Source organism: Zonotrichia albicollis, chromosome 9 (genome assembly GCF_047830755.1).
Source record: "Zonotrichia albicollis isolate bZonAlb1 chromosome 9, bZonAlb1.hap1, whole genome shotgun sequence".
Lineage (NCBI taxonomy): Eukaryota > Metazoa > Chordata > Aves > Passeriformes > Passerellidae > Zonotrichia > Zonotrichia albicollis.
Genome location: NC_133827.1, coordinates 20,859,064 through 20,883,078, shown reverse-complemented (window position 1 = coordinate 20,883,078; position 24,015 = coordinate 20,859,064). Strand labels below are relative to the sequence as shown.

General features: G+C 41.2%; 1 protein-coding gene across 5 annotated transcripts in view; it reads right to left on the bottom strand.

Moving 5' to 3' along the window:
• Positions 1–24,015, bottom strand: part of FARP2 (FERM, ARH/RhoGEF and pleckstrin domain protein 2) — an 85,080-nt gene that overhangs the window by 46,061 nt on the left and 15,004 nt on the right. For all 5 annotated transcript variants that reach the window (XR_012581580.1, XR_012581581.1, XM_074546880.1 and 2 more), the window contains exons 3-7: positions 13,194–13,298; positions 11,740–11,782; positions 8,293–8,371; positions 6,591–6,688; positions 4,170–4,284 (exon numbers count right to left, since the gene is read on the bottom strand). Coding sequence is in view for 3 of the 5 variants with exons in the window: in XM_074546880.1 (XP_074402981.1) it covers positions 4,170–4,284; positions 6,591–6,688; positions 8,293–8,371; positions 11,740–11,782; positions 13,194–13,298 (440 nt within the window). In the remaining 2 variants the exon portion in view is untranslated. The remainder of the gene's footprint in view (positions 1–4,169; positions 4,285–6,590; positions 6,689–8,292; positions 8,372–11,739; positions 11,783–13,193; positions 13,299–24,015) is intronic.

Below are 24,015 nucleotides of genomic sequence, written 5' to 3'. Positions count from 1 at the left end.
GCATTTAACATTGGCCTGAACTGTTGTTCCATTTCCACCACAGATTCCTCAACTACATCACAAAACCTGGAGAACCATGGTTCCTATTTATGAAATATACACAAGACAAAAGAGGTAGATCATAAATCCTGCTTTTGGCCAGGGCTCCCTGAGTTCCACTCTGAGCTCTGTGTGTAACTCCCACCCACGCTAATTCCTGCTGTAATTCTTCTGAATGCAGCGACATTAGGAATGAAAGCAGGGCTTTGTCTTTTAAAAATGGGTGCTGAGGTTGGGAAGGAGCCTTGCAAGGGAAGGAAGGCAAAAACCAAAAAATGACATCTAGAAAACTGGAGCTCTGCAGTACTAAAAATTCCTCATGGTGTAACTGATGTAGAATCACTGATTATTATTTAATATACTATTACATATGATCCAAAGCACAGCACATCTCAGGAAAAAAAATTAAAAATAAGAAACCAGGCAATTTAAGAGTGTTCATTGTGGAACAGCTGGGAGCAGAGCAGACACTCTGGTTGCACCACAGACAGGTACCAAGGGAGGCAGCTCCACAAGTTGCCCTCAGATGCTGCCTGCAGGCTTAGCCCAGCCCCAAAACAATCTGCTCTAATTTTGTCCAGCCATTAAGCAGATAAATCTACTTAATCTTCCCCAGGTCAATGGATGACACACTAATATCAGTATTTCCAGCAAAAACTGCTGTCAGTGCAATAGGTGTTGGTGTAGAGGTTCCTTACAACCACCCAGCTGGACAAATATTGCTTGTGATACAAAATTCCCATGGCAATGGACTCAAAATAAATGCTGTCAAGTGTTAAGTGATTTACAGAGCATTTAAACCCAGTGACTAATATAGAGCTTTAAAGATGAACTGTCAAGTTAGAGTTTTTCTAATTTACAGGCAATTTAAAGAATTTAAATTCATGGACAACTAAGCTAACAAGTTGTGAAAGGACATGCATTTACATCAGTAAATAGAAATCTATTAAATTTTTTATTTCTTTCCTGATTTAGGTATGCACAGACAAAGAAACCACAGACATGTGAACACAGGCGAAATGTGTCATGTTGAATCCTGCACTCCTCTTGCAGCAAGTATTCTACTACTCACAGGAAGGAAGAAAACATTGTATTTTGAGTGTATTTGAGTGTATTTTGGGTGTATTTTGGGTGTCAGGAATTAACTGCACCAGCACCAATACACTACAAAATATACATCTTTCATTTTTAATAAACTATAGAAGATAGTTTTTATTTATTTCCATTTTATAGAAATAAAATAGATTAATTCAGGCTCTTGCTGAAGCAATAACTAATGTGCTACACCAAAAATATAACTCATCTTGTTTATCATTACTACATTTGCAAAGTATAGAAATCATATTCCTATTCTAATGAAAGTAAAAGTATTTCCAAATGTAAAAGGAAAAATAGAAAATAAGCATTCAATTGCCATCTTTCCAATTACAACATTCTCCATTTACAGAATGGATTGGATACACAGGTTCTGTTTTATTGAGGGTGATGACATTCTCCCACTTCTAATAGCTACAGTGAAGCAATAAAAAAATAAAAATAAAAAGGAAATGAGGCAAAAAGAAAGTGCCACATAAACAATCTGGAGGAGATGAATCATCCTGCCAGGAATGGGTTTCTCTTCCTGAACACCTGGTTTGTACAAGAAATCCTTCAGGAGCAAAGATCAGTGGGAAAATCACAGAATCCCAGGATGGTTTGGGTGGGAAGGGACCTTAAAGATCATCCAGGACACCTTCAACTATCCCAGGGTGCTCCCAGCCCCATCCAACCTGGCTCAAAAATATCACTCTGCTAAAGGTCAGTGGGGGAATAATAAGGTAAATGAAAGGAAAGAAAAAATTAAAATAAATGGGAAAAGTAAAAATATTATACACCAGGATAAATATTATACAGCAAGGATATCCCACTGACCCCCAGTATATCCCACTGATCCCAAGGATATCCCACTGACCCCATAGATATCCCACTGATCCCCAGGATATCCCACTGACCCCCAGGATATCCCAGTGACCCCAAGGATATCCCAGTCAGCCCCAAGGATATCCCACTGGTCCCAAGGATATCCCACTGATCCTAATGATATCCCAGTGACCCTCAGGATATCCCACTGACCCCAAGGATATCCCAGTGACCCCCAGGATATCCCAGTGACCCCAAGGATATCCCAGTGACCCCCAGGATATCCCAGTGACCCCAAGGACATCCCACTGACCCCAGGGATATCCCACTGACCCCAAGGATATCCCAGCGACCCCCAGGATATCCCACTGACCCCAAAGATATCCCACTAACTCCAAGGATATCCCAGTGACCCCAAGGACATCCCACTGACCCCCAGTATATCCCACTGACCCCCAGTATATCCCACTGACCCCCAGGATATCCCACTGACCCCCAGTATATCCCACTGACCCCCAGGATATCCCACTGGCCCCAAGGTGACCTTTTCTAATCTCATGCCTCAGCTGTTCATTTGAACATGGCTTTCATGTACACTTCTAAAGAAATAAAATAATAAAATAAGATTTTCTTTTTGCCTTAAAATAAGATTTACAATCATTTTAATAACATGGCTGTATTAAATGCAATTCTTATTAAACTAACTTTGAAAAGTACATTTATGAAGCAAGGAACTTTTACCTGTTAACCTTCCTCTGATTCCTTCCTGGCAGGCAAAAATACAAACTTTCCTTATTGTAACCAATTATTAGAAGTAACTTGTTTGAAATAAAGCTCAAATCATAACAGAACTACCAGTCCCTGACTCAGAAGACATTCACAACCTTTCCAAGAGAAAATTTCCCACAAGCAGCAGCAACTGAACAGGATCCTGGTATGTGACAAATGCTGGGCTGCTCTGTCCATGCCCTGGGGGTACTGAGATCTAAAAATCCCAAATTTCACCTCAAATCTGAGAGCCATCAGCCTGCCTTGCATGGGATCATCAAAACCTTGCATGACCCATTGGTAGCTTCAGACTCCAGAGCATCTTGCAGTAGTATCACAATGTCACTACAAGTTCTGTGAAAAGGATTTTTCCCCTTTTAATTTGCTTTGAAATTACTAATTATTTTCTTCAGGCAAGAGAAAAATAATGAAATGAATGGTTTCCCTACTCTGGCTACTTTCTCCCAAGGTGAAGAATCCTAGAATATATTTTAATTTACTTCAAAATTAAATAACTTAAAAACATTTATTTTGTTTCTTCATCATTTCCACAAGCACATCAAAGGTTCAAAAGCAGAAAAAGTAACCACCTGATTTCATGAAGAATCAGCAAAACTGAAATTTTATCATTAGCAATAATTTCAGTACAAGTTAAAGTGACTGATCACAAACAGCAAATTACTGAAATTCTCAGGAACTAATTTTCCAATATTATAGGATGTGTCTTTCAACACAGATGCTGCCCTGAAAAACCTTTGTTCTCTCTTAAAACAAAATCCACAGAGAACAAAGAAAAACATAAGTTTGGATTAAAACACAGAACCATGCACAATAAAATGTGTGTGGACATTCACAATTTTTAAAAGACCTTCAAATTGCTAAATCCTAATATGCAAGGTGTCAAAAATTACAGAAAAATAAGTTCCTGAAAGTCCTCACTCCATGTTGGAAGTAATTTTATATTTGTGGCAGAGTTTCTCTGTCACCAATAGTCTGTCCTTAATTCAAAACTGTAAGATAAGGTATATGATACCTTACAAGATAAGGTATTGCATGAATTCTGATGTGAGTTCTTTCCTCCCCACTCCCTCCATCCTTCTCCATCTCCCTTGTGCTTAATGTGCAGCAAAAGAACACAATGCAATTGATTTCTAATTATTTAGACAAAAGCAAAAGCTCAGCATATGCTGGCAAAACTGAGCTTAAACTCTGCAGAATGGAAAATCTGAAGAATTCTTTTACCTAAACCCATTATTACATTTAAGTTTTCTTTGGCATGTTATTAAAGGCACACGGCAAAAATCAATTGAGAAAAACTACTGCCCAACAACTCCATCCTGACTATGTGACTATTGCTATCCCAAACTTTCTTGCTCAAGATAAATGGTGTTTAATTTACACACTCTTGATGCCATCCTGCTGCCCAGGGGTTCCCTTTGTGGTGTGCATTAATCCTCACTTACACATGCTTCCTGTGGAAGTCCAGGATCTTTCCTTCAAGTTTTTCCTGGTTTGGCAAATACTGGTTTGTTTTAAGGTGTTCTCTGTCTTCTGATTCATCAAAATCTCCTATTTCAGCTATAACAGAAAAGAAAACTATGTTAGAGTAAGAACAATGGAAAAGGAACAATGGCAGAAAATACTTGGTAAGGAATTAGAGAGATGTTTAGGTCTTCAAATCTGTGCATGATGTTTTGTATCCAGTATCATTTTACCAAAATCACATTTAGCCCAAGCTGACTTCCTGGGGATTACAGCAGTATTTGAACATTGTCTGGAAAATTTAGACTTCTGAAAGGTGCAAGATGTGAAACCTGTAGAAGACCTGTGAGGTGGTCTGAACAGTTCTTCCTTACATATACCTTACACCAAATAGCATATTTCAATTTATTTTTTACTATATAGATGTAAAATGGTAGTTTTACTATATATGTAATGTAGTAAAAAAATAGTATTTTTTACTATATATATGTAAAATAGTAAAAAAGTATGTAAAATAGTGTCTAGTAATAGACAAGGTTACTCAGGAAGGTGGCAAGTTACAGCTGGAATTTTGGTCTCCCCTTCACATATCCATGTCTTTCAGATGCAATTCTGTGAATTTAGGAAGATTTACTGAATAAAAAAGCATTACTGTAAAATGCAGAACAGCTTCCACCTGATACAACACAAAACAATCAGAAGTTTTTGGGTCAGAATACAAAAGCACAAGACAGGCAGAACATGTGGCAAATGTACATAAAATTACAAGTTGAAGAAATAAATTTTAAGAATTTACTTTTTCTGATAAAAAAATATGAAGTTGCAATATTAAATTCAAAACCAAAAGGTTTTAAAATATAAAAGTACATAATGTTGTCCTTAAAACTTCCCAAAAACTAAGCTGTGAAGCTCATTTCTGTGGAAGGATGGCAAAAATATAAGAAAATTCAAAAACGAGATAAATACAAGGGTGACCAAACAGATGCAGAATGAGTCTGTGGTGCTGTGTGTGCAGTGATTATGGGATGGATGCAGCCAAGGAAGAGTTGCTCTGTGTCTGAGGGCATCTGCCATTAGCTGTGTCAGAGAAAGGAGTGGGATTGTTCCACAAGAATGCAGCAAATCCTGTTTAAAACCTAGCCAGCATAAGAAGGAATGAGTCAAAAATACTGAATATTTTGTAAAAGAATTTCTGTTGAAAATGAAGCTGTTCTTTCTCACATTTTCCAGAAGAGCAGAATCAGGCTAAGCAAGGCCTGATGCTGAGATTCTCTCATCAGCTCCACAGGGCTGGAAAACCACAAGCAGGTTTTAGTGGTGTCACTCACTGAGGGCACACACACAAGGCAGATTTGCTCCTCCAATAAAATCACCAGAAGAAATACTATTATAACTGTATTGTTACATTGCATTGCACAGTTAGACAACCAATAACTACTCAGCAGTGCAATTGTGAAGAAGAATTATTGATCAGTTTTTGCATCCAGCCAGCCAAGAGCCACCAAGGTTGGGCTGCAGACCTGTGAACACTTCAGCTGCTGCTCCAAAAATCTGGTATCTGAACTCACTCAGGGTTTCCAACCTCCTTGCTTCAAAGGCCACATTTTAGGTTTTTAAGCATGCACAGACTGAGCCAGCAGCAGCATGGAGTGCTTCCAAATAAATGGCTTCCCATTTCCATTTTCAGTCGCAGCAAGGAGGAAAGGTGCTGACAGCCCCAGTGCAGAACCTGTTGCAGCATGGTTCTCAGTGTTCCAGCCCAGTTCCTGCACAGCCATCTCCTCCCAGCACAGGGAAATGGGAACTGAAGCCAGGGGAGCACCTAGACAGGGGGGAACAGCTGGCTGGGAGATGTGGGGTGCTGGCAGCAGAGCCAGGGAAACAGCAAGGCTGGTTTTGTACCACCCCTCTGAAGCCAAATTTACCTCATACATTAGCACCAGCTGTTCCTCCCCCTGATGACTGTCACCCTGATTTTTTACGATTTTCTAAGCCTTCTGATGTTTACATTCTTGTAAGGAACTTTCTCACACTCTTTCTGTAAATAACTCATTGTTCTGCATTCTTTTGTGGAGGAGGAGAAATTTGATGGACTGTTGGTTTGTCCAGTGTCATTGGAGAGTGTCCTGGTTTAAAAGGTGGCACTGTCACCCTCCAATCCACTGTCCCTTTTGGAAAACTATAGATGTTGGAGTCAGAAAATAAGCCTCCCTTTTTTCTTCACCTTGAGAGCAGCTGTGTGTGCTTGTGTTCTTTCCTGTCCTATACTGACAGGTGACCATCCCAGGGTTGAAAACCAACATATTTAGTGTGTGAGAAGGAAATGCTATGAGATAGAGATTTCTTTTAGTTGCCAAAAGCTTCTGTGTGTGATGTAATGTGGGTCAGCAGTGGATACTCACACTGCAGCAGGTGGGAGACCAGCAGAGCAGCTGTGTTGTCACTGCAGGTCAGCCTCTCCTCTGCCAGGTCCCTCTTGATTTGCAATGCAAACAGGTACCTGCAGGAGAGGAGCAAGGGCTGCAGTTACATCCTGACACAAAACACAACACAACAACTCAGCAGGGGTTTATAAAACCAGCATCTCAATCCAAAATAACCTGTGACTTCCAAAATTTATCAGCACAGAATGACTCACAGCAACAAGAAAAAGGAAAACCATGTTTTAAGCAGGTTTCATCTGTGCAGTAACAGCAGCTGTCATTTTTAGCTGGAAAGAAACTTAAGCAACATTTCAAGTGATACAGAAATACAGAAGAATATCACTGATTCCAGTATTTTGTTAGAAAACTGATAAGCTCTTCTGTTACCATTCAACTAATCTACTCAGCAGTTGTACTTTCCAGAACTATATTAGCAGCCTGCAAAGACACTCAGAAGTTCAATTTCCTTTTCTTATACTCCTATATTAGTTCCACTGAAATATTTCCCATTCAGTTGTTAAAGAGGAATCATTTCTGTTTAGCAGTTTTGTATGCTGTTCCTGTTAATTGGAAGGAGATACAGTAAGGACTCCAGTAAACAGGCAACAACTCACTACTAGAAATCTTCAAACTGACAGACTGATTCTTTTTCTTTACTGAATTACACCCTAAGAGATGGTAATAAGATTTTTTTAAAAGAAGACTTTATTTTAAAATTTTATTCCTGAAGTAAAAGATACTAAAAGTTATAAATTTTGAATTATAGGCTTTTTAAATTTTTAAGTACTGTAAGTATGTATTAAAGGCTTCTCAAAAAGTATGTTCTGCTTTCTGCATGTCTGATTAGAGCTCTCAGTTTTTTAGTATACTCGCAATAAAGAGTACAATATCATTAACAGCATCATTAATTACCCAGATTCTCTAAGTGCAGACCATAAATACTCAATAAATAGGCAAAATACAGTTCCTGCTCTAAAAAGTTGTATTCTTAATGAATTCCCTAATTAATATAAGAAAACCTGGTGCAAAGGAAATATTTAGAGAATATTTCTCCTTGCAAGAGACAGTCACAACTGTTACCATGCTGGTTTGTTCTTAAATACATCTGAAGGATAATAAGGAACCTCTCTAAGAGGAATTCTAATTAAAAGCAGTGAAACTGTGAGAAGCACAAAATGAGCTCTTTAACCACCAATATCTGGGTGATGTCCTTGTGAGAGGCAGACTTCAGACCAGGCCCCAGGTGCCAGCAGGTGGATAGGGCTGCTTAACTGACCACAGATCCATCAGCAATAACCCAAAAATAACCCATGGTGAGCACAGTTAAAATTGTGAACAGTAAAGTGTGTTTGGAAGTTTAAATCACTTAATAAAACATGTACTGATTATTTTATATTTATTTTTATAGACACTGTTTATAAACATTAGTATTTTCTGTATACTCTGACTCCCTTGGCACCAGGATGCTGGAAAGCCCTAACCTGTGCTGTTTTCTGTTTTGAAAAATATTTTTTCTGATAACATTCATCTGCCAACACATGTCTGCTGAAACTGCAACATTCACTGTAAGTGATGTTTTACTCATCTTCCACCTCAGTTTTGCTTGGAAGTAACTGTGCTGCCTTCCTGCTCTATTAATTCAGTATTTAAATCATGTCCAACAGTTCTAAAAATACTTTACCTGGTATATTCCTCTTGCAGCTGACCAGGGTCAGGAGGGAAAAACTTTACAGCCAGACGAAGCATTGTAGTCTTTGGTCCTGGAAGAAAAGTTGATAATTTCACAAAAACACCCTGAGATCCTCATAAACACATGCATATTCTGTTTGCCAACAGGCAGAGAAACAGCACAGAGAAATTCTGGCCAGTTTCAAATCCCAGTTAACCACAGCAGGCTCTGTGTCAAGTGAGATAAAGCAGCTGTTTTGCAGAGGAACTGGATACCACTGACAAGGTGAGTCTGCAGCTGAAATTGGAAAAAGTTTCATGCAGTGTGAAATCTGTAACACCCCAAAGCAGCTGCATCAAACACCCTCAGAGGTGACCCAGGGAGAAGGTTCCAGAAGGGAAACACATCCCACAGGCTGCCAACACCCACCTCACCAGCAGCACTGATAAAAGGTGTTTGCAGCCTGCCCCCAGCCTGCCTGGTAATACACATTTCCTCCCATTTCCAGAAAACTAATTGAATTTTCAAAATTCAACAGAACACTTGGTCACTACAAGAAACAGTCCATAATGCTCTAAATTATCAGTTCCAGCATCACAATTCAGAAATCCTTGTTTCACCTGGATTTCTGAAGGAATTACTACAGGGTACAACAATCCCTCACCATGCCAGCACTGGGCACCACTGTTTTCCTGTTGTTTTTCCTGCCTGAAAGCAAATGAGGCCAAGGATTGCAGAGGGAGGCAAAGCACTGGGCAGGCTGTGCTGAGCATCCACCTGATGTGCACCAGAGCCAGGCAGTGCCCCCAGGGACTCCCTGTGCTGCTGTTTCAAAGTAAACTTACCCAAATTAAAAATAAATCAAACTTGTTGGAGCACAAGCAGCCTGCTTTTTAATTTATTTTAAGCACCAGGATCTCTCAAAGCTCAACAAAGTCCAGTTTAACCCCCATTAGTCCTAAAGTACACTGATTTTTTTCTGTCTGGAATATCTGATTCCCACAGGTCAAACATTCCTTCACCCATCCTCTTGTTTGCTAATGAGAGAATAACAAACTTTGCTTTTTGACAAGTAGCTGGGAGAATTCAGACTATCACAGCTGTGACAAGAGCAGCTGCCAGCCTCCAATTCCAGAATTACCAAAGCTTTGGTCAACAGCAACAACAAAAAACCACAAAAAACCCCTAAAATTCACATCCTAATTACAGTGGAGTATCTAGAAATGAAAGGAGGCTGGAAATAGCACCCTATAATGACACAGAAAGCCCACATTTGGCAGAGACTAAGGATTCTACAGTTCTAGACACAGACCAAGTGAGGGAAATAAATAGTTTTAATGATCCCAGATAAAAGACCAAAATTTTACAGCAAATTTCTGAAAATACTGTGAGTCTCTGGAAGATCTTCACAAGGTTAAGAAGAGTCCTGCACATTCCTGATGCCAATCAAGTGGAAGTATTAATGTGGGAGCAATACTGGAATTGTTTCAAGCATCAATTAAATCCAATGGTAATAAATATTAAAAAAATAAAAACATAATACTGCATATTTGCTTCTGCAGCACAATCTTCCTTGTTTTGTTTAGCCACTTCTGCCTTTCCTTTATGAATAAGTTCCACTCAAATTAGGAAAAGAAACACTTGCTCAGTCTTAATATTCAGAATTTATTTTAGGAAGCCAAATCTGAGCAAAAGAAAGAAACAAAAAGGATGTGAGAAAAAATGACCCAGGCAGGAATGGTTGAAAACAACTCTGTATATTATATAAAGTAGCAGCACCTCAGAGAAGGTACCCAAATGTCAGCCTGATACTGTGTGTCTGGTAGGAGGCTCAAAATTTGGGTCCAAACTCCTTCCCACATGAGTGATTCACTACTAAAACTGACTGCATTCATTTGAAATGAATTTAAAAACTCTTCTTATCACACAAGAGAAGGTTCAATGGATGTCACAAAGCCAAAACTAACTGGGAGTAAAGCAAGAACTTTTGTTTTTAGAGAGGATGTCAAAGACTCAGAAGTGTCTATCTGCAGGTGCACAGCACTCACCAGCAACATCAAGCAACAACTTTGAGCAAAATCACCTTAAAGTCCATAACATCTGTGTTCCCCTGCAGCTGGACTAAAAGTAAGAAGTTTAACTTCAAAATCATTACATTCTACAGAAAAAAAAAAAAAAACCCAAGCAAACAAAATTCCCAATAGATAGAAAATTCATTTCAGTCAATTTAAAATTGATGTCAGAACATCAACATTTGCCAGACAACTGACTGGTATCTCTTACAGAATAATATTAATAAAAAAAATTAAATAAATCTTTCAGTTTCACTGGCATCACAACAGGGGTGTCAGACTGTAAAGCAGCCATAAATCTCAGTACATCCCCATGATTTTAGACCACTTTAGAACAATATTTGTATCATCAGGGAACGCTGTCTGTGGTCTAAGGTCAAGCTTTCACAATTTCTTTGGTATAGGAGAGGATACAGAAGGAGTAACCAAGCAGCACTGCAGACCTGTGACCCATCAGATCTTCTGACTGGGACATAATTCCTTCTAGCCAGGAGCACATAAAAAGACAGCACTCCCAACATCTTTTTGGCAGGGAATATAGAGTGAAAATATTCTGTATTCTCCCTAGGGAGCCCTATTTTATTGATGATTTGGTTCTTCTGCTTAAAAACAGTGTTGACAAAAGTCAAAAATCATGACCTTAAAGTTAGAAGATGAGCTAGAATTGATGATTTCATATTTTCTGGCAATCAATTTTAGACAGAAGAGTAGCTAAAAGCTACTTCCCAGTACTCATTTTCAACATATTTCAATCAAGATTTGCAAAGGAGTAGGAATCCACCACGCCCTCCTGATCTTGTTCCTCCACAAAGCCTCTACGATCAGAACCACAAAACAAACAAATTGCTTAACTGTGTTCTACAGAGAAAAAAACAAAAAGCTGGATCTAATCTTTCAACAACATCTGAAGGACCAAGCAGCAACCTGAATTCTTCAGCTGTTTTGGGCCTTTAAATTGCCTGTGACATTAACACTTTTTAGGTGCTATAAAGAGCATATTTCAGAACCTCTGCTCCTCAGCATGTGGAAAGAGCTGCCATGGGAATCAGCCAAAATGCTCCTTTTTCTTCCCACGGTATGACAACACAACAACTTCCAAAAGCTAACACAACAAGTGTTATATTTCACTTCAATGCAGCAGCAGCTGAGCCAACCTAGCCAGATATTTATCAGAGAAAGAACCCTACCCTCAGGAAGTTTCCATTCCACCCACCACACAGTGCCTATTAAAATGTCAGGTTAGCATGCCCCAGCAGGAATCACTCTCACCCCTGCCATGTGTGTTTTACAGGGAAGCATAACCAGTAAATCAAGTAGTAATTGTGAAAGCAAGCCACATCAAGAAGATGTAAATTAAGGAAAACTTCCTTTTTTTAAAACTACTTACTCCGTACTTGTTTAATAACAGGTTTCATAGGTTCCAGCCAAATCTGAAATGGAAGGGAAAAAAATTACAAACATTCTTATTTATTATAATATGAAAACATCAAAAGGAAATTCAAATTAAGCAATAATTTATGAGTAGCATTTCTTCCTCAATGCAGTAATTCCTGTGCTTTACAAAAAGTGTATTTCTCTATTTGGATTGACATTTCTCATGCATCAATACCAAAGCCACTGATCTGTGCTTAAAGCTCATCTGGACAGAAGAAGAGCCAGGTCAGCAAAAGCAGAGCCCCAGTGCCAAGAGGGCAGGAGTCATGCCAAAACCCACAGTCTGACAGGAGCCAGGCTGCAGAATTACAGAAAGTCTGCAGAACATGGAAAGCTCCAATGGTTTTTCCCTTCTGTGCTATTTCTGTCACTCTTCCCTACCTACTTAAGGTTTTTTACTCAATATTAACTTGCCACCATTTCTTCCCTTTTGACAAGCACGTTTTACAAGAAAGACTTTTGTTCTAGTAAAAGGAGAATCCACAAAAGCAATGCAAAATATTCTGGAAGCTCAACCTTTTATTTTCCCCACACTTCCAAAGAGAAAATTGTTACAAGACAATTATGTTTGGTGCTTACTGCCCTGTTTGTGAGACAGCTGAGGATTTTAAGAACATTATTAGCTGCAGAACAGTTTGCACACCATGCACAAGCAACAGAAACTAAACAAGCTTTAGTGTATTTCCTCAGCTCAAGAGCAGCATGGATAATGCTTTTAGCACTCCCTATATTCTCATCATATTCTCTGCATGTGAGTCCTAAAACTAAAAAAAAAAAAGTAATTAAGAAAAAAAGTTGAAAAAACCGAAACAAATCAAAATGAAAGGAAAGTTTGGGGAACATTTTCTAGTTTAGAAGCCACACTGTCCTCTTTGCAAGGTTCAGGATAAGTGACTAGGAGGCTTAAAGATGTCAGCATTGATCTGGATCAATGATTTAAAAAGCTTGCAGGCCTTTGTGCCTGCTGAGGTTTTTGTTGATTAGAAAGAGGTTTGTAATGGCTCTTCAGGAAAATTAATTGAAGACTGAATTCACTGAAGATAAATATGAACACTACCAAAATTACACACCACAATTTGATTTTATAAGTGCTCTGCAGAGTACACTTTGAGTTCATGTTTCTCTTTTCAGAGGAAAGGAGGATTTTATTTCTGTCCCTGCAAATGGGAACATCAGCAGCTATTTAACTTTATACAATTTCTGAGACTTAACAAGAAGCAGGATCTGATTCTTCTCCCTTCTTCTTCAACAGCTCTTGTCATTCTGCTGAGTGAAACAGCTTTACAAGAATCCAAGAGATAATCCCACAGGAGACTGCAGGAAACTGCAGCAGACTGAGAAATTCTTGTCACTCTACATTCACCCAACCTTTTCACAATCCCAGATTTGTCAGGGAACTGTACTCACCCAATATGACTGGATATTCTGGAACTCAATTCCAAAGTAGTCAGATTCAATCAAATTCAGATGCTTGTAAACTTCTGTCAATAACGTCTGGCCGTAACATTTCGACTAAGGAAATAATAATTTAAAAAGTTACAGTGAGATTAATAAGAATAAATAAGAATAAGTTTATTCTTGTTTATCTATTCTTATTATTGAATAAGCAAAAACAAATGGCATCTTTATAAACTGGAGAAAAATATCACAAAGTACAGGAATGTGCCTTTTGTTGATGGAGTGGCAAAACTATCCTTTGTCCCCTCAAAAAGGAAAGAAGCCCAGAAGTTTTTCTCCTCAATTTGGTGAAAAAGCCAGCTCATAAGACCTTGAGGACTTTAGCTCCAATTTAAGGATAGGCAATCAGACAGAAGCCAAAAAGTCCTGCCTAGATAATTTACTAGAAAAAGAAGAGAACAAAGAAACTAATCCCTTTTGTGAGGTGTTTTACCAGGGGCAGGAGGACCTCTTGCACCTAGCTTGATTTTTCTCTGTTATTTTACCTTTTATTAAACCTTTTTGTTTCCAACACTGCAACAGAAGCCATCCTGCTGATTTTATGCCTCCAAAGGTGAGTTACTAGACTTCCAAGAGCTTATGAGACCTGGCTGGGAGAGGCTACTATTACCACAAAGATTATTCACATTGTTCTAGTCACTGTAACACACAAACATCTCATACACAAGACTCCACACAAAAATCCTTCACAGAAGCAGAGGAGCTGAAGCTGACAGAGGCCACTGGAGGTCAGCTACCCGCAGCCTCCTGCTGCCAGCAGGGTCAGCAGAGAGCTGAGGGGAGCAGCTGTGGGCTATTTGCAGCTCCCTCGATAAACCCACACGTTTGTTTGTGTAGCTGAGGGCTGTGGCTGGAGCAGGAGCTGCTCCTCACTCACTGCTCCCCACACCAGGAACCCCAGGGACACCCCCAGGCTGGGAATGCCTGTGGACAGCGGGAACCCAACCAAACCTCTCACACCACGCTGCCTGGGGAACCCTGGCAATGAATCTGTCCCTCAAGAAACTCACTCACAAACCCTTTCTGAGAGCCAGGTTAGGGGCAAAGCCACAAACAGCAGCAGAAAGCAGCTACAGGAGAATTCCACAGCACATCCACACTCGAGGCTGCTGGTTCAGTCACTCGGTTTGCTCTGCACCTCTCACTGCAGCAGGCACCAGAGAAAACCAGCATTTCTGAACCCACACATCAGCCCACCTGCATCACCCAGCAAAGAATCCAAAGGGCTGTCCCAGCCCATCCCAGCACCACACCAAACCCTGCATGGCCACCAAGCTCCACCTTGGGCCACACAGCATTCCCCAAGCTGTGGGACAGGGTGTGGCACCATTCTGGAGGGATGACTGGGTTATCCAGCACAATGCACTGACAGCCTTGATGCCACCGTGGTTTTTGTTCATTTGGAAAAGCCCAGTGATGGAAGCTTCTATGACTTTCCCATCAAAGCAGGCACAGAGTTCTGTAATGACCCTACACACCCACAATAGTACCTGCTTTAAAAGTATTAGGCATTGTAATAAATTATCACAGAGTCACAGGATGGTTTGGGTAGGAAGGGACCTTAAAACTCTTCCATTTCCACTCCCTGCCATGGCAGGGACACCTCCCACTGTCCCAGGTGGCTCCAAGCCCTGTCCAACCTGGCTTTGGACACTGCCAGGGATCCACCTGTGCCAGGACTTCACTACTGTCACACCAGGAAAGAATTTCACAGGGAAGAATTTCTTCTCAACAGTTCATCTAAATCTACCCTTCTTCATTTTAAAGCCAAAGTAGTGATAGAATTAGAATAATTCAATTCAATGCAAATTAAAATATCTGAGGGCAAGAATGTGTTATTTTAGGCTTAAAAGATAAAAAACAAGGGGAAACATTGGGGAAACAGTTTCACATGATTGAGGTGCATAAAAAAATCAAAAGTAATCACCTCTTACAGGAAAAACATAAACTCTCAATGGTTTTAGAACTCTGCAAATGCCTCTATAACTCTTAAAAAGCCCCTAAAATTTCATAGAGAAAAAGTCTGACAGCCCTGCAATGCTGCAATTCTGAAATAGCTTTGGTATCTGCAGTGGTGTGAGCAAAGCTGACTGGATGCAACCCTGGAACGTCAGAGAAAAGCACAGAAGCAGGACACCAGATGGGTTTGTAGCTCTCACTCAGGCTTTCACCAGCCATGGTACCTGTCAGAGCAGCCACAGCTTCACTCAGGTGAATTCATCTGGTGCAAACACAAATCATTCCAAAAGTTTCTTGGTATCACACTGGCTCAGGCCACTAATGCTGAAACCCCTAAATAAAACTGCAAGTCAGGAGAAATGATGCAATTGTCAGGGACTGCAGATGGTACAGAGATGCCAGGCTGAGTGCTGACATGGCACATGAATATGAGTACTCAGCTCTTTTTCTGAACAGGTTCTGTGATGTCTAAAATGGCATTTTCTTGGGAAGAATACAGGTGCACTTTTTTAGCCAAAATCTGTGCTTCCAGAAGACTCTGTGGGTATGGGTTTTTGTTTTTAAATGGTGACAATGAAATAAGGAATGATAGAGGTAATGATAAACCACATCTCAAATAAATTACATTCTTTCTGTGATGCCCCCTGAACGTTTCCCATGCAGGTAACACTCTGCCATGGGAGACATTTATGCCTGGAGAAATGAATTTTGGCAATCAAGTGTTTTTAATTTTTAACTGAAACACATTTCTTGCTATTCACAGAATGAATAGGGTGGAAGAGACCTTAAAGACCATGGAGTCCAGCCCAGCCCCAACACCTCAACTAAACCCTGGCACCCAGTGCCACATCCAGGGTTGGTTAAACACACCCAGGGATGGGGACTCCGCCATTCCAGAACTTTATCACCTTTCTGTAAAAAACTCTTTCCTGATATCCAGCCTGTATTCCCCTTGGCACAGCTCGAGGCTGTGTGCTCTGGTTGTGTCAGTGCTGCTGCAGACAGAGCCCAGCCCCAGCTGAGCACAGGCACCTTTCAGGCAGTCATAGAGAGTGATGAGGGCACCTCTGAGTCTCCTTTTCTCCAGGCTGAGCACCCTCAGCTCCCTCAGTTGTTCCTCAAGCTCCCTCAGTCACTCCTCAATGCACTATGCTATGGATTTGTGCATAAATGTTAAAATAGGAACAGAAAAAAAATATCCTCAAATCTAGCAGGAGTGTTGTAGTGTGTTGTGAAGTTTCTTGTGTTATTCCTCCAATTTATGTATTGTTCTCCCCTATTATGTGTAAAATGGTTTTGTTCCCCCGGTTTTTCCCGCCGCTGCTACCCTGTCAGGTGGGTTGCTGTGGTAGCTTCGCTATTCATGGTTGCCGATGGGTGGTTGCTCCTCCCCTGGTTTCCCTTATGGGTGGGGGTTGTCTCCTCCCTGGGCCCGGTCGGTCGTCCCCTTCTCCTCCCGGGTTTCGAGAGCCTTCTCCTCTCTGGAGATGGTGGCTGGCTGGGGTCCCAGGACACCTCCTTTACCTTTTGATTATTGGTTTCCATGGAGTGTCAGTTCTGTGAAGTTCATCCCCTCACCTTTCCCGATTGGTTCCGCCTGTACCCACCCCCCCTCCTTTATAATCCTGTTTCACCCCCTATTGAAAAAACTTTTCCCGGTTGGTTTCCCCGCGTTTGGATCCCGCAACACCTTAACCGATGTTTGACCCCCGGGTGGTCAGCTCCGTTCCTCCCCAATACCACTGGTGTGAGCCAGTCCGCAGCCAGCGAAGCCCGAGGCCATCAGACGCCGAAAGGGGCTGGCCAGGAATTGCAGAGGGGCGTCGGCCTTTCGCCCTCAGCTAGCCGGACTCTAAACTTCGGGCCACTTACGCCCCCCTCTGCACAGGAGCCTTGTTTTTTAAGGTCCAAACCCACACATCTGTAATTGTGCACCTCCTTCTCCCAGGCCCCACAGAAGGGAACACTTTTGAGGCAGCAGCACCCTGACCAAGCTCCTGTGCAGAAAATGGGACATGCACCTTGCCTTTCCATGGCACAAACCTTTAGAAACCTCTGAACAGGACATGTCCTGTGACCCAGGTCTCTGATTTCTCATTCATGAAACAAAAACCCAATTCTGGTTCCAACAACCACCTTTTGTTAGAGCTGACACACTTGGATTCACTCCTGAAAGATGCCTGCTGACAATCAGACAAGTTTTACAGCCAAATGCTGCACTATCAAGGGATCTGTGTGCAGGGATAGTTCCACAAAGGAATTAGAATGATCCCAACTGGATTTTAATGCACAGCTTTCTTTCTTTCCCACTGAGCCACATCTCCTGGCTCCATCAAGTTCTGTGCCTGAAGGCAATCCAGCTGCCTTCATCTCTCTCAAAAAAAGAAGTTTTATGGCCCAGATCCCTGGCAATTCTCCCCTTCCACTGCCAAGTCCACACTCCTTCAAGAGAAACTGGAGATGAAGAAATTTAGATGGTTGGAGCTGGAAGCACTTGGCAACCAATTCAATTATAAAGGTGCCATCCAAATGTTAAAAGTGTAAAATAATTTTGCTTGGGTTACCAACTGTAATTTTGGGTGTCATTTTCAATGAAAAGCTAAGAAAAACCTCAGTTTAAGCTCAGTATCATTTTGCATCCTTCAAAGGATAAATTTCACATTTTGAAAGAACAGTATTAATTTTATTTTAAAATAAAAATGGGGTTCAAAAGCTTGAGACAGAAAACAGTCTTTTATTATTTTGTCTCAAATTCTTTGGGAAAACTCCTCCTAGAAGTATTTGGTTCCTCAAGTTGTTTATTGCATTTATAACCATCCTTTCAGACAGAAATGAAAGTAACACAGTGGGCAGCTCCATGTCATTGTTTCATTTGCATAAAAGCAGCACAAAGCAAAATATTTGAAGTAATTTCTTAATTACTGTAATTCTGACAGCAGGGCAAGTAGATGCATGAATGCATTTCATAAAGGTCCTGCTTTCAATACAAACTCACAACATGGCATACTTTCCATTCCAAACCTCTCAATTACTCTTTATTTTCTGCCCAGACAATGACTACTGATATTGCTGAATTATTTCACATTAAAACAAAGAAGAAAAAATTGGGAAAAAAACCCTAAATAGGCAGCTAACAACAGCTTTCCTTGGTGACCCTGCTCTAACTGTGCTGTAGATAATTTTAATGAGTCACCATAAAAAGACTGATAAGTAGAATAAATTTATTTCAAATTGATTTCTATAGTGAAATCAAACTTTAAAAGCTCTCTCAGAGCTGCACAAGTGCCAGCAGGTACCCTGACAGCCAGCCATGGCACAGAGAGCTCTGTGTGCAAGAGAAACCCCAAACCAAACCCCAACACCTTCTCAGTGCTAAGACAGCATCAAACAGGAACAACCACTCCCAGCTGAAGGTTCTTGCCTCAAGGAAATATCTCTATTTTTTACCTTATCAGAAGAATAAACATATTTAATGTTAGGAGTGCTTAGGACAGAGGAATAATATATATATATATATTTTTTTTTTTTTAAGTAGTAACAGCAGTTATTTTTGTTTTATAGAACAGTATAATCACAGGATGGTTTGGGTAGGAAGAGACCTTAAAAAACTCATCCAGTGCCACCCCTGCCATGGCAGGGACACCTCCCACTGTCCCAGGTTGCTCCAAGCCCTGTCCAGCCTGGCCTGGGGCACTGCCAGGGATCCAGGGGCAGCCACAGCTGCTCTGGGCACCCTGTGCCAGGGCCTCACCTCTCTCACAGGGAAGAATTCCTTCTCAACATTTCATCTAAATCTGCCCTTCTTCATTTCAAAGCCAAATTAGCGATAGAATTAGAATAATTCAACACAATGCAAATTAAAATATCTGAGAGCAGGAATGTTCTATTTTCCACTATCCCAGGTTGCTCCAAGCCCTGTCCAACCTGGCTGGAACAATTCCAGGGATGCAGGGGCAGCCACAGCTTCTCTGGGCACCCTGTGCCAGGGCCTCAGCATCCTCAAAGGGAACAATTCCTAATTCCCAATATCCCATCCATCCCTGCCCTCTGGTGTGGAGAGCCTGGTTTAAGCATGGCTTAAAGAAAGAGGCCATGAAGGTATTCAGCTGAGGGAAAGATAGAAGCCTGCTGTAAAGCAGCCTTTCCCAGGCTTGATCCTGTAAATAATTAAGGTTCTCAGCCACCTTTTATATAAACAACAAGATTCTCAGACCGTTCTGTCCTTGGCTGCTACTGGGAACAGATGGCCGGTCTGGGAATAGATATGAAGGTTTTGAGAACCTTTCATATCACGGTGTGAACACTGATCTTGGTTTCAGTAAACTAACTTCAGGTATTGTAAACAAAAGGAGGAGCTGAAGTTTTCTCTACAGCCTATCAGGAGCTCAGATTTTGCAATATGCACGAAGTGAATTAACACTGTTATAAAAAGTGCCTGATCAATGAATAAATCAGAGTCAGATGCGAAATCAACAAAGGTGGTTGCTCCCTCACTTCAACACTCTGGCAGTGGGAAGCCATTCCCTGTGTCCTGTCACTCCATGTTTCATCTCCAGTCCCTCTCCAGCTCTCCTGGAGCCTCTTTAGCCATTGGAAAGGGCTCTGAGGTTTTCCTGGAGCTTTCTCTTGTCCAGGCTCCAGAGCAGAGGGGCTCCAGCCCTTGGAGGATCCCCATGGCCTTCTCCAGACTCACTCCAGCAGATCCATGTATTCCTGATGGGATCTCACCAGAGCAGAGCAGAGGGAGACAATCAAGCCCAGTGTTACTTGCTATTTTCTCAAATATCACTGCTACATGGCACATGCCCCCTCTGCCATAAGGTCTGAGCTTAGGAAGAGAGAAAACAAACCCATAGCCCAGGATTTTCATAGCTCAAAATCATACCTCAAAATCAAGGCTTCCTCTCTACCTCCCAAACTTGTCTTCCAGGACAACTTAACTTTCTGTTTCCACATATTTTAATTTAAAAACCAAAAACCCCCATATTTTCATAAGGACTAGTACTCTCATCTTCCAAAACTGGCATGCTGTCCTTGCTCCAACTTTCCAAAAAAGAAACCCACTTTTGGCAGCAGATAAACTGGGAGGGAAAATCAGTCCAAAAGTCAAGATTTTGGGAAAAAAAAGTGTTATAAAGCTGAGGTATAGAATGGAAACTCTTGTGCAGCCAGAGCCACTGGACCCTAGCAATAGCAAACACCTTGGATTTTTGTGTCACAGAAATCAGAAATCTGCATGTCAGGAGACCAATTCCTCCAGTTAACAGTGGATGTGCATGAGAGGCAGAAGTTCAGGTTTGCCATCATCATCACAAGCACCCTGTTTAAATAAATTTAAATAAAGGCTGCTCCAGCATGGATTTTTATTGATTTTTCTTCTTCAGGCCACTTTAAAAGTTTTCCTAATGAAAAAGTGATTTTTCACTTTATAGTAAATTAAAAAAAAAGACAATTTGCAGCTAAACATAGATTTGTTATTTCCTTTCTTAATCAGAAATATGCAAACATTTTGGTGAGTTTATAGCTGTGTTTATCTCCAACCCTTCTGCAATCTGTTAGATCTCTGTCCAAATGAAGCGTGAGACAGAAAAAACACTCTCCAAACTCCCTGTTAAAAATCATCATTAATGCCACATGTAAACAAAACTGCATTTCTGAATGCAGGGTGGACATCAGAATCTTTATTAGAAAGAAGGAAATAATCTAATACCAGGAGGTATTAGAGGAATAAATACCAGTCACCAACTTGGTGCTTTCATGGCTGAGACAAGATGACCTTACAGCTCCATATCTGCTATTCAATCTGCACACTGGAAAAGCAAGAAACAACTGCCTTCCTTTGCAGTCCTTTATAGTTTTCTCAATTTTGATTGGAATTAGTAACTCCAATGAAAATACTCCCTGATTCCCCACAAAAACAAGCACCAGGTAACAACTCTGTCAAACACTGTTCTCATGTGCTCAGCCAAATTGCTTAAATACTATTTTATTTTGATCATCTGAATACTTAACAATAACTTTAAGCTTCGAGTCTTTCAATTTTTCTTTTAACTCTTTGTGAAGAAAAGGGTAATTTAATAAATTTATTTTATCCACCCTTCTATATTGACTTTACTAAGACCACATCAAGAATATTCTGCAGAGCATTTAACAGCTTCCAGAGCACAGGATGCAGCTTCATTATCACAAAATGAGATAGAGCTCACTTTCATCTTGAAAGTTCTTCTTTATAAAAAAGAAGTTATTATGTTACAGAAAAAAGAATTATTGTGTTACAGCATTTCCACACTGCACTAAAGTATCATTTACTCAACTATGGAAGCTGCAAACTCAAATAAAAATCTTGGAGCTATTTAAAGTTCCATTATTACACTCCATACTGGGCATTTTTTTTTGTTTAGGAAAAAAAAATCAAATTCTAAGACTCTCTCCCCATGATATTTTTTTTTGTCCTAGGATTTCAGTGGTTGCTTTTGATGTGGTTTTGTCAGGGTTTTTTAAAGCAGAATCCACAGCCAGACAAATTATTCTAGAAATGGAAGCCTCTGGCTCATTTAATTAAGGCTAGCTTTAAAATTATGATCATTGAAAGGATCATTTAAGGCAATGTCAAAGCACTGAACCAGCTCTACCCAACAAACAAGCTTTTCCAGAGTGGCTGGACTTGCTGGATGCCTCAAAGTAGGAAAACAACAGCTGGTTGACATGGGAAGACATTCCCAAAAGGGAGGGAATTACATGAATGAGACTGGGAAATGTACACTTGGGTAGAGAGCATGCAGAGACAGAAAATGGCCTTGAGTTTTTAGAAATGGTGCTGTGCTGAAATTCCTGGAGTACTCAGAATAAAACTGCTGGAGAGTACCTGGGGAAGAAGGAAGCACATTAATTAATGAACACCATGGGGCACATGCTTGCACAGAGTTTCACAGGTTCTGCTGGATGATTTGGCACCAGAGCTCCTGCTTGGTAATAATTAAACATCCAGGTGACAACAGTGACAGCACCACAGAGAGGAGCAGCTCTGGGGCAGCTGATCCCAAATTCAGGTTCAAACCAGAAAGTCTGAGAACCTCCTTTGTCCACACAAGCTCATAAAGAGAAGGAGTCACAGTTTTTCCCCCTTGAACCTTCCTACAGCCATTCATTCCCTCAGGCCTGGCCACCCCACACACTCAGAGTGCTGCTGCTCCTGGGACCTTGCACAGCTTCATTTCATAGGCATGTATAGCATATAAATAAAACTCCATAGTTTTAAGTCATTTTAAATATAGAACATACTCTGTTCATAAAAAAAAAAAAAAAAAAAACACTAAAACACCACCTCACTAAAATTGCAAGTCTTTCAACTTTAATTATGCTTTTGCCTCAAAACCATCATCCATGCCCACATTTACCAGATTTGATCTGGCCTTTCATACAATTACAGAATAGTTCAGGTTGGAAGTGACTTAAAAGCCCATCTCATTGCCATTTTTACCATGGGCAGGGACACCTCCCACTGTCCCAGGTTCTCCAAGCCCTGTCCAGCCTGGCCTTGGACACTCCCAGGGATGCAGGGGCAGCCACAGCTGCTCTGGGCACCCTGTGCCAGGGCCTCAGCACCCTCACAGGGAACAACTCCCTCCCAATATCCCATCCATGCCTGCCCTCTGCAGTGGGAAGCCATTCCCTGTGTCCTGCCACCCCAGAACTTGTCCCAAGTCCCTCTCCAGCTCTCCTGGAGCCCCTTCAGGTGCTCAAAGACCTCAATAAGAGCTCCCCAGAGATTTTCCTTCTCCAGGCTGCACAATCCCAGCTCTCCCAGCCTTCCCTAGGAGAGGTGTTACAGCACCCAGGGACTGCACTTCCCCTGCAAGGTGTTTGGCTACTCCAGGCTGACACTTCTTGGAGGAAATCTGCCCAAAGGAAATAGTTTACAACATCTAGAAGACAGTTATGACAGACTCTTTGGATAAAAGACAAACACAAATTGGGTATTTTTACAGAAAAGGCCCAAACTCCCTTTTGTTTTGTGCAAAACTGAAATGGTCCCAGCTGTCCTAACATCACTCCCCACTGTACTTTGAGCAGAGGTGGTGATGGGTTAATAAATACCTACAGGCCAGATTAGATAAGGCCAAGCTTTTCTAACTTCCCCCTTGCCAGCAGGGGTTTCCTACACCCCTGGCTTCAGGCTGCCTGCCTGCCAAGTGGGCTGAGGGCACAGCAACATTCTCCTGCATTATTTCAGCTGAAGGTGTGTCAGACAGCTCTAACAGAGTTCTTATAAAGCTTTGGGGTTTTTTCCCTTTTCTAATTCTTGTTTTTATTAATGAATGACTGCTCAGTCAGAGAGAGGGGCTCACTCCCCTCCCATATCCAACACTCCAGCCTTGAACAGAAAATCTCTCATGCCAGGCATTGCTACCATAGCACAGCTTTTTAAATATTCCATATATATGGTCTCTCAGTTAGCCAAGCAGGCAGCACTGCCTTTCCAAACAGCGATTTGGCTGCAAGGAGAAAGGGCTGACACACAGGTGTGCATTTGCAACCTTGTTGAGCTAAATGCACACCCCCAAGTCTGTGTGCTCTGAACCCTGGGAGTACAATGACACAAAATCCTGGCTCAGCTCAAATCCCTTTTTCCAGCAGGCACAAACCTAAAATTTCTCTGCTCTCAGCACACTGAATTTCTGTAGCTGTGTTTGGCTGCTCGTGGGCTGATTCTTGGTTTGCTTTTGGGTTTTCTTCCCTTTCAGGCTCCCTGTATTTTACAGAATTACCCATCTGTGGGCTCCACCTTGAATGCCACCCACACCCAAAAGAG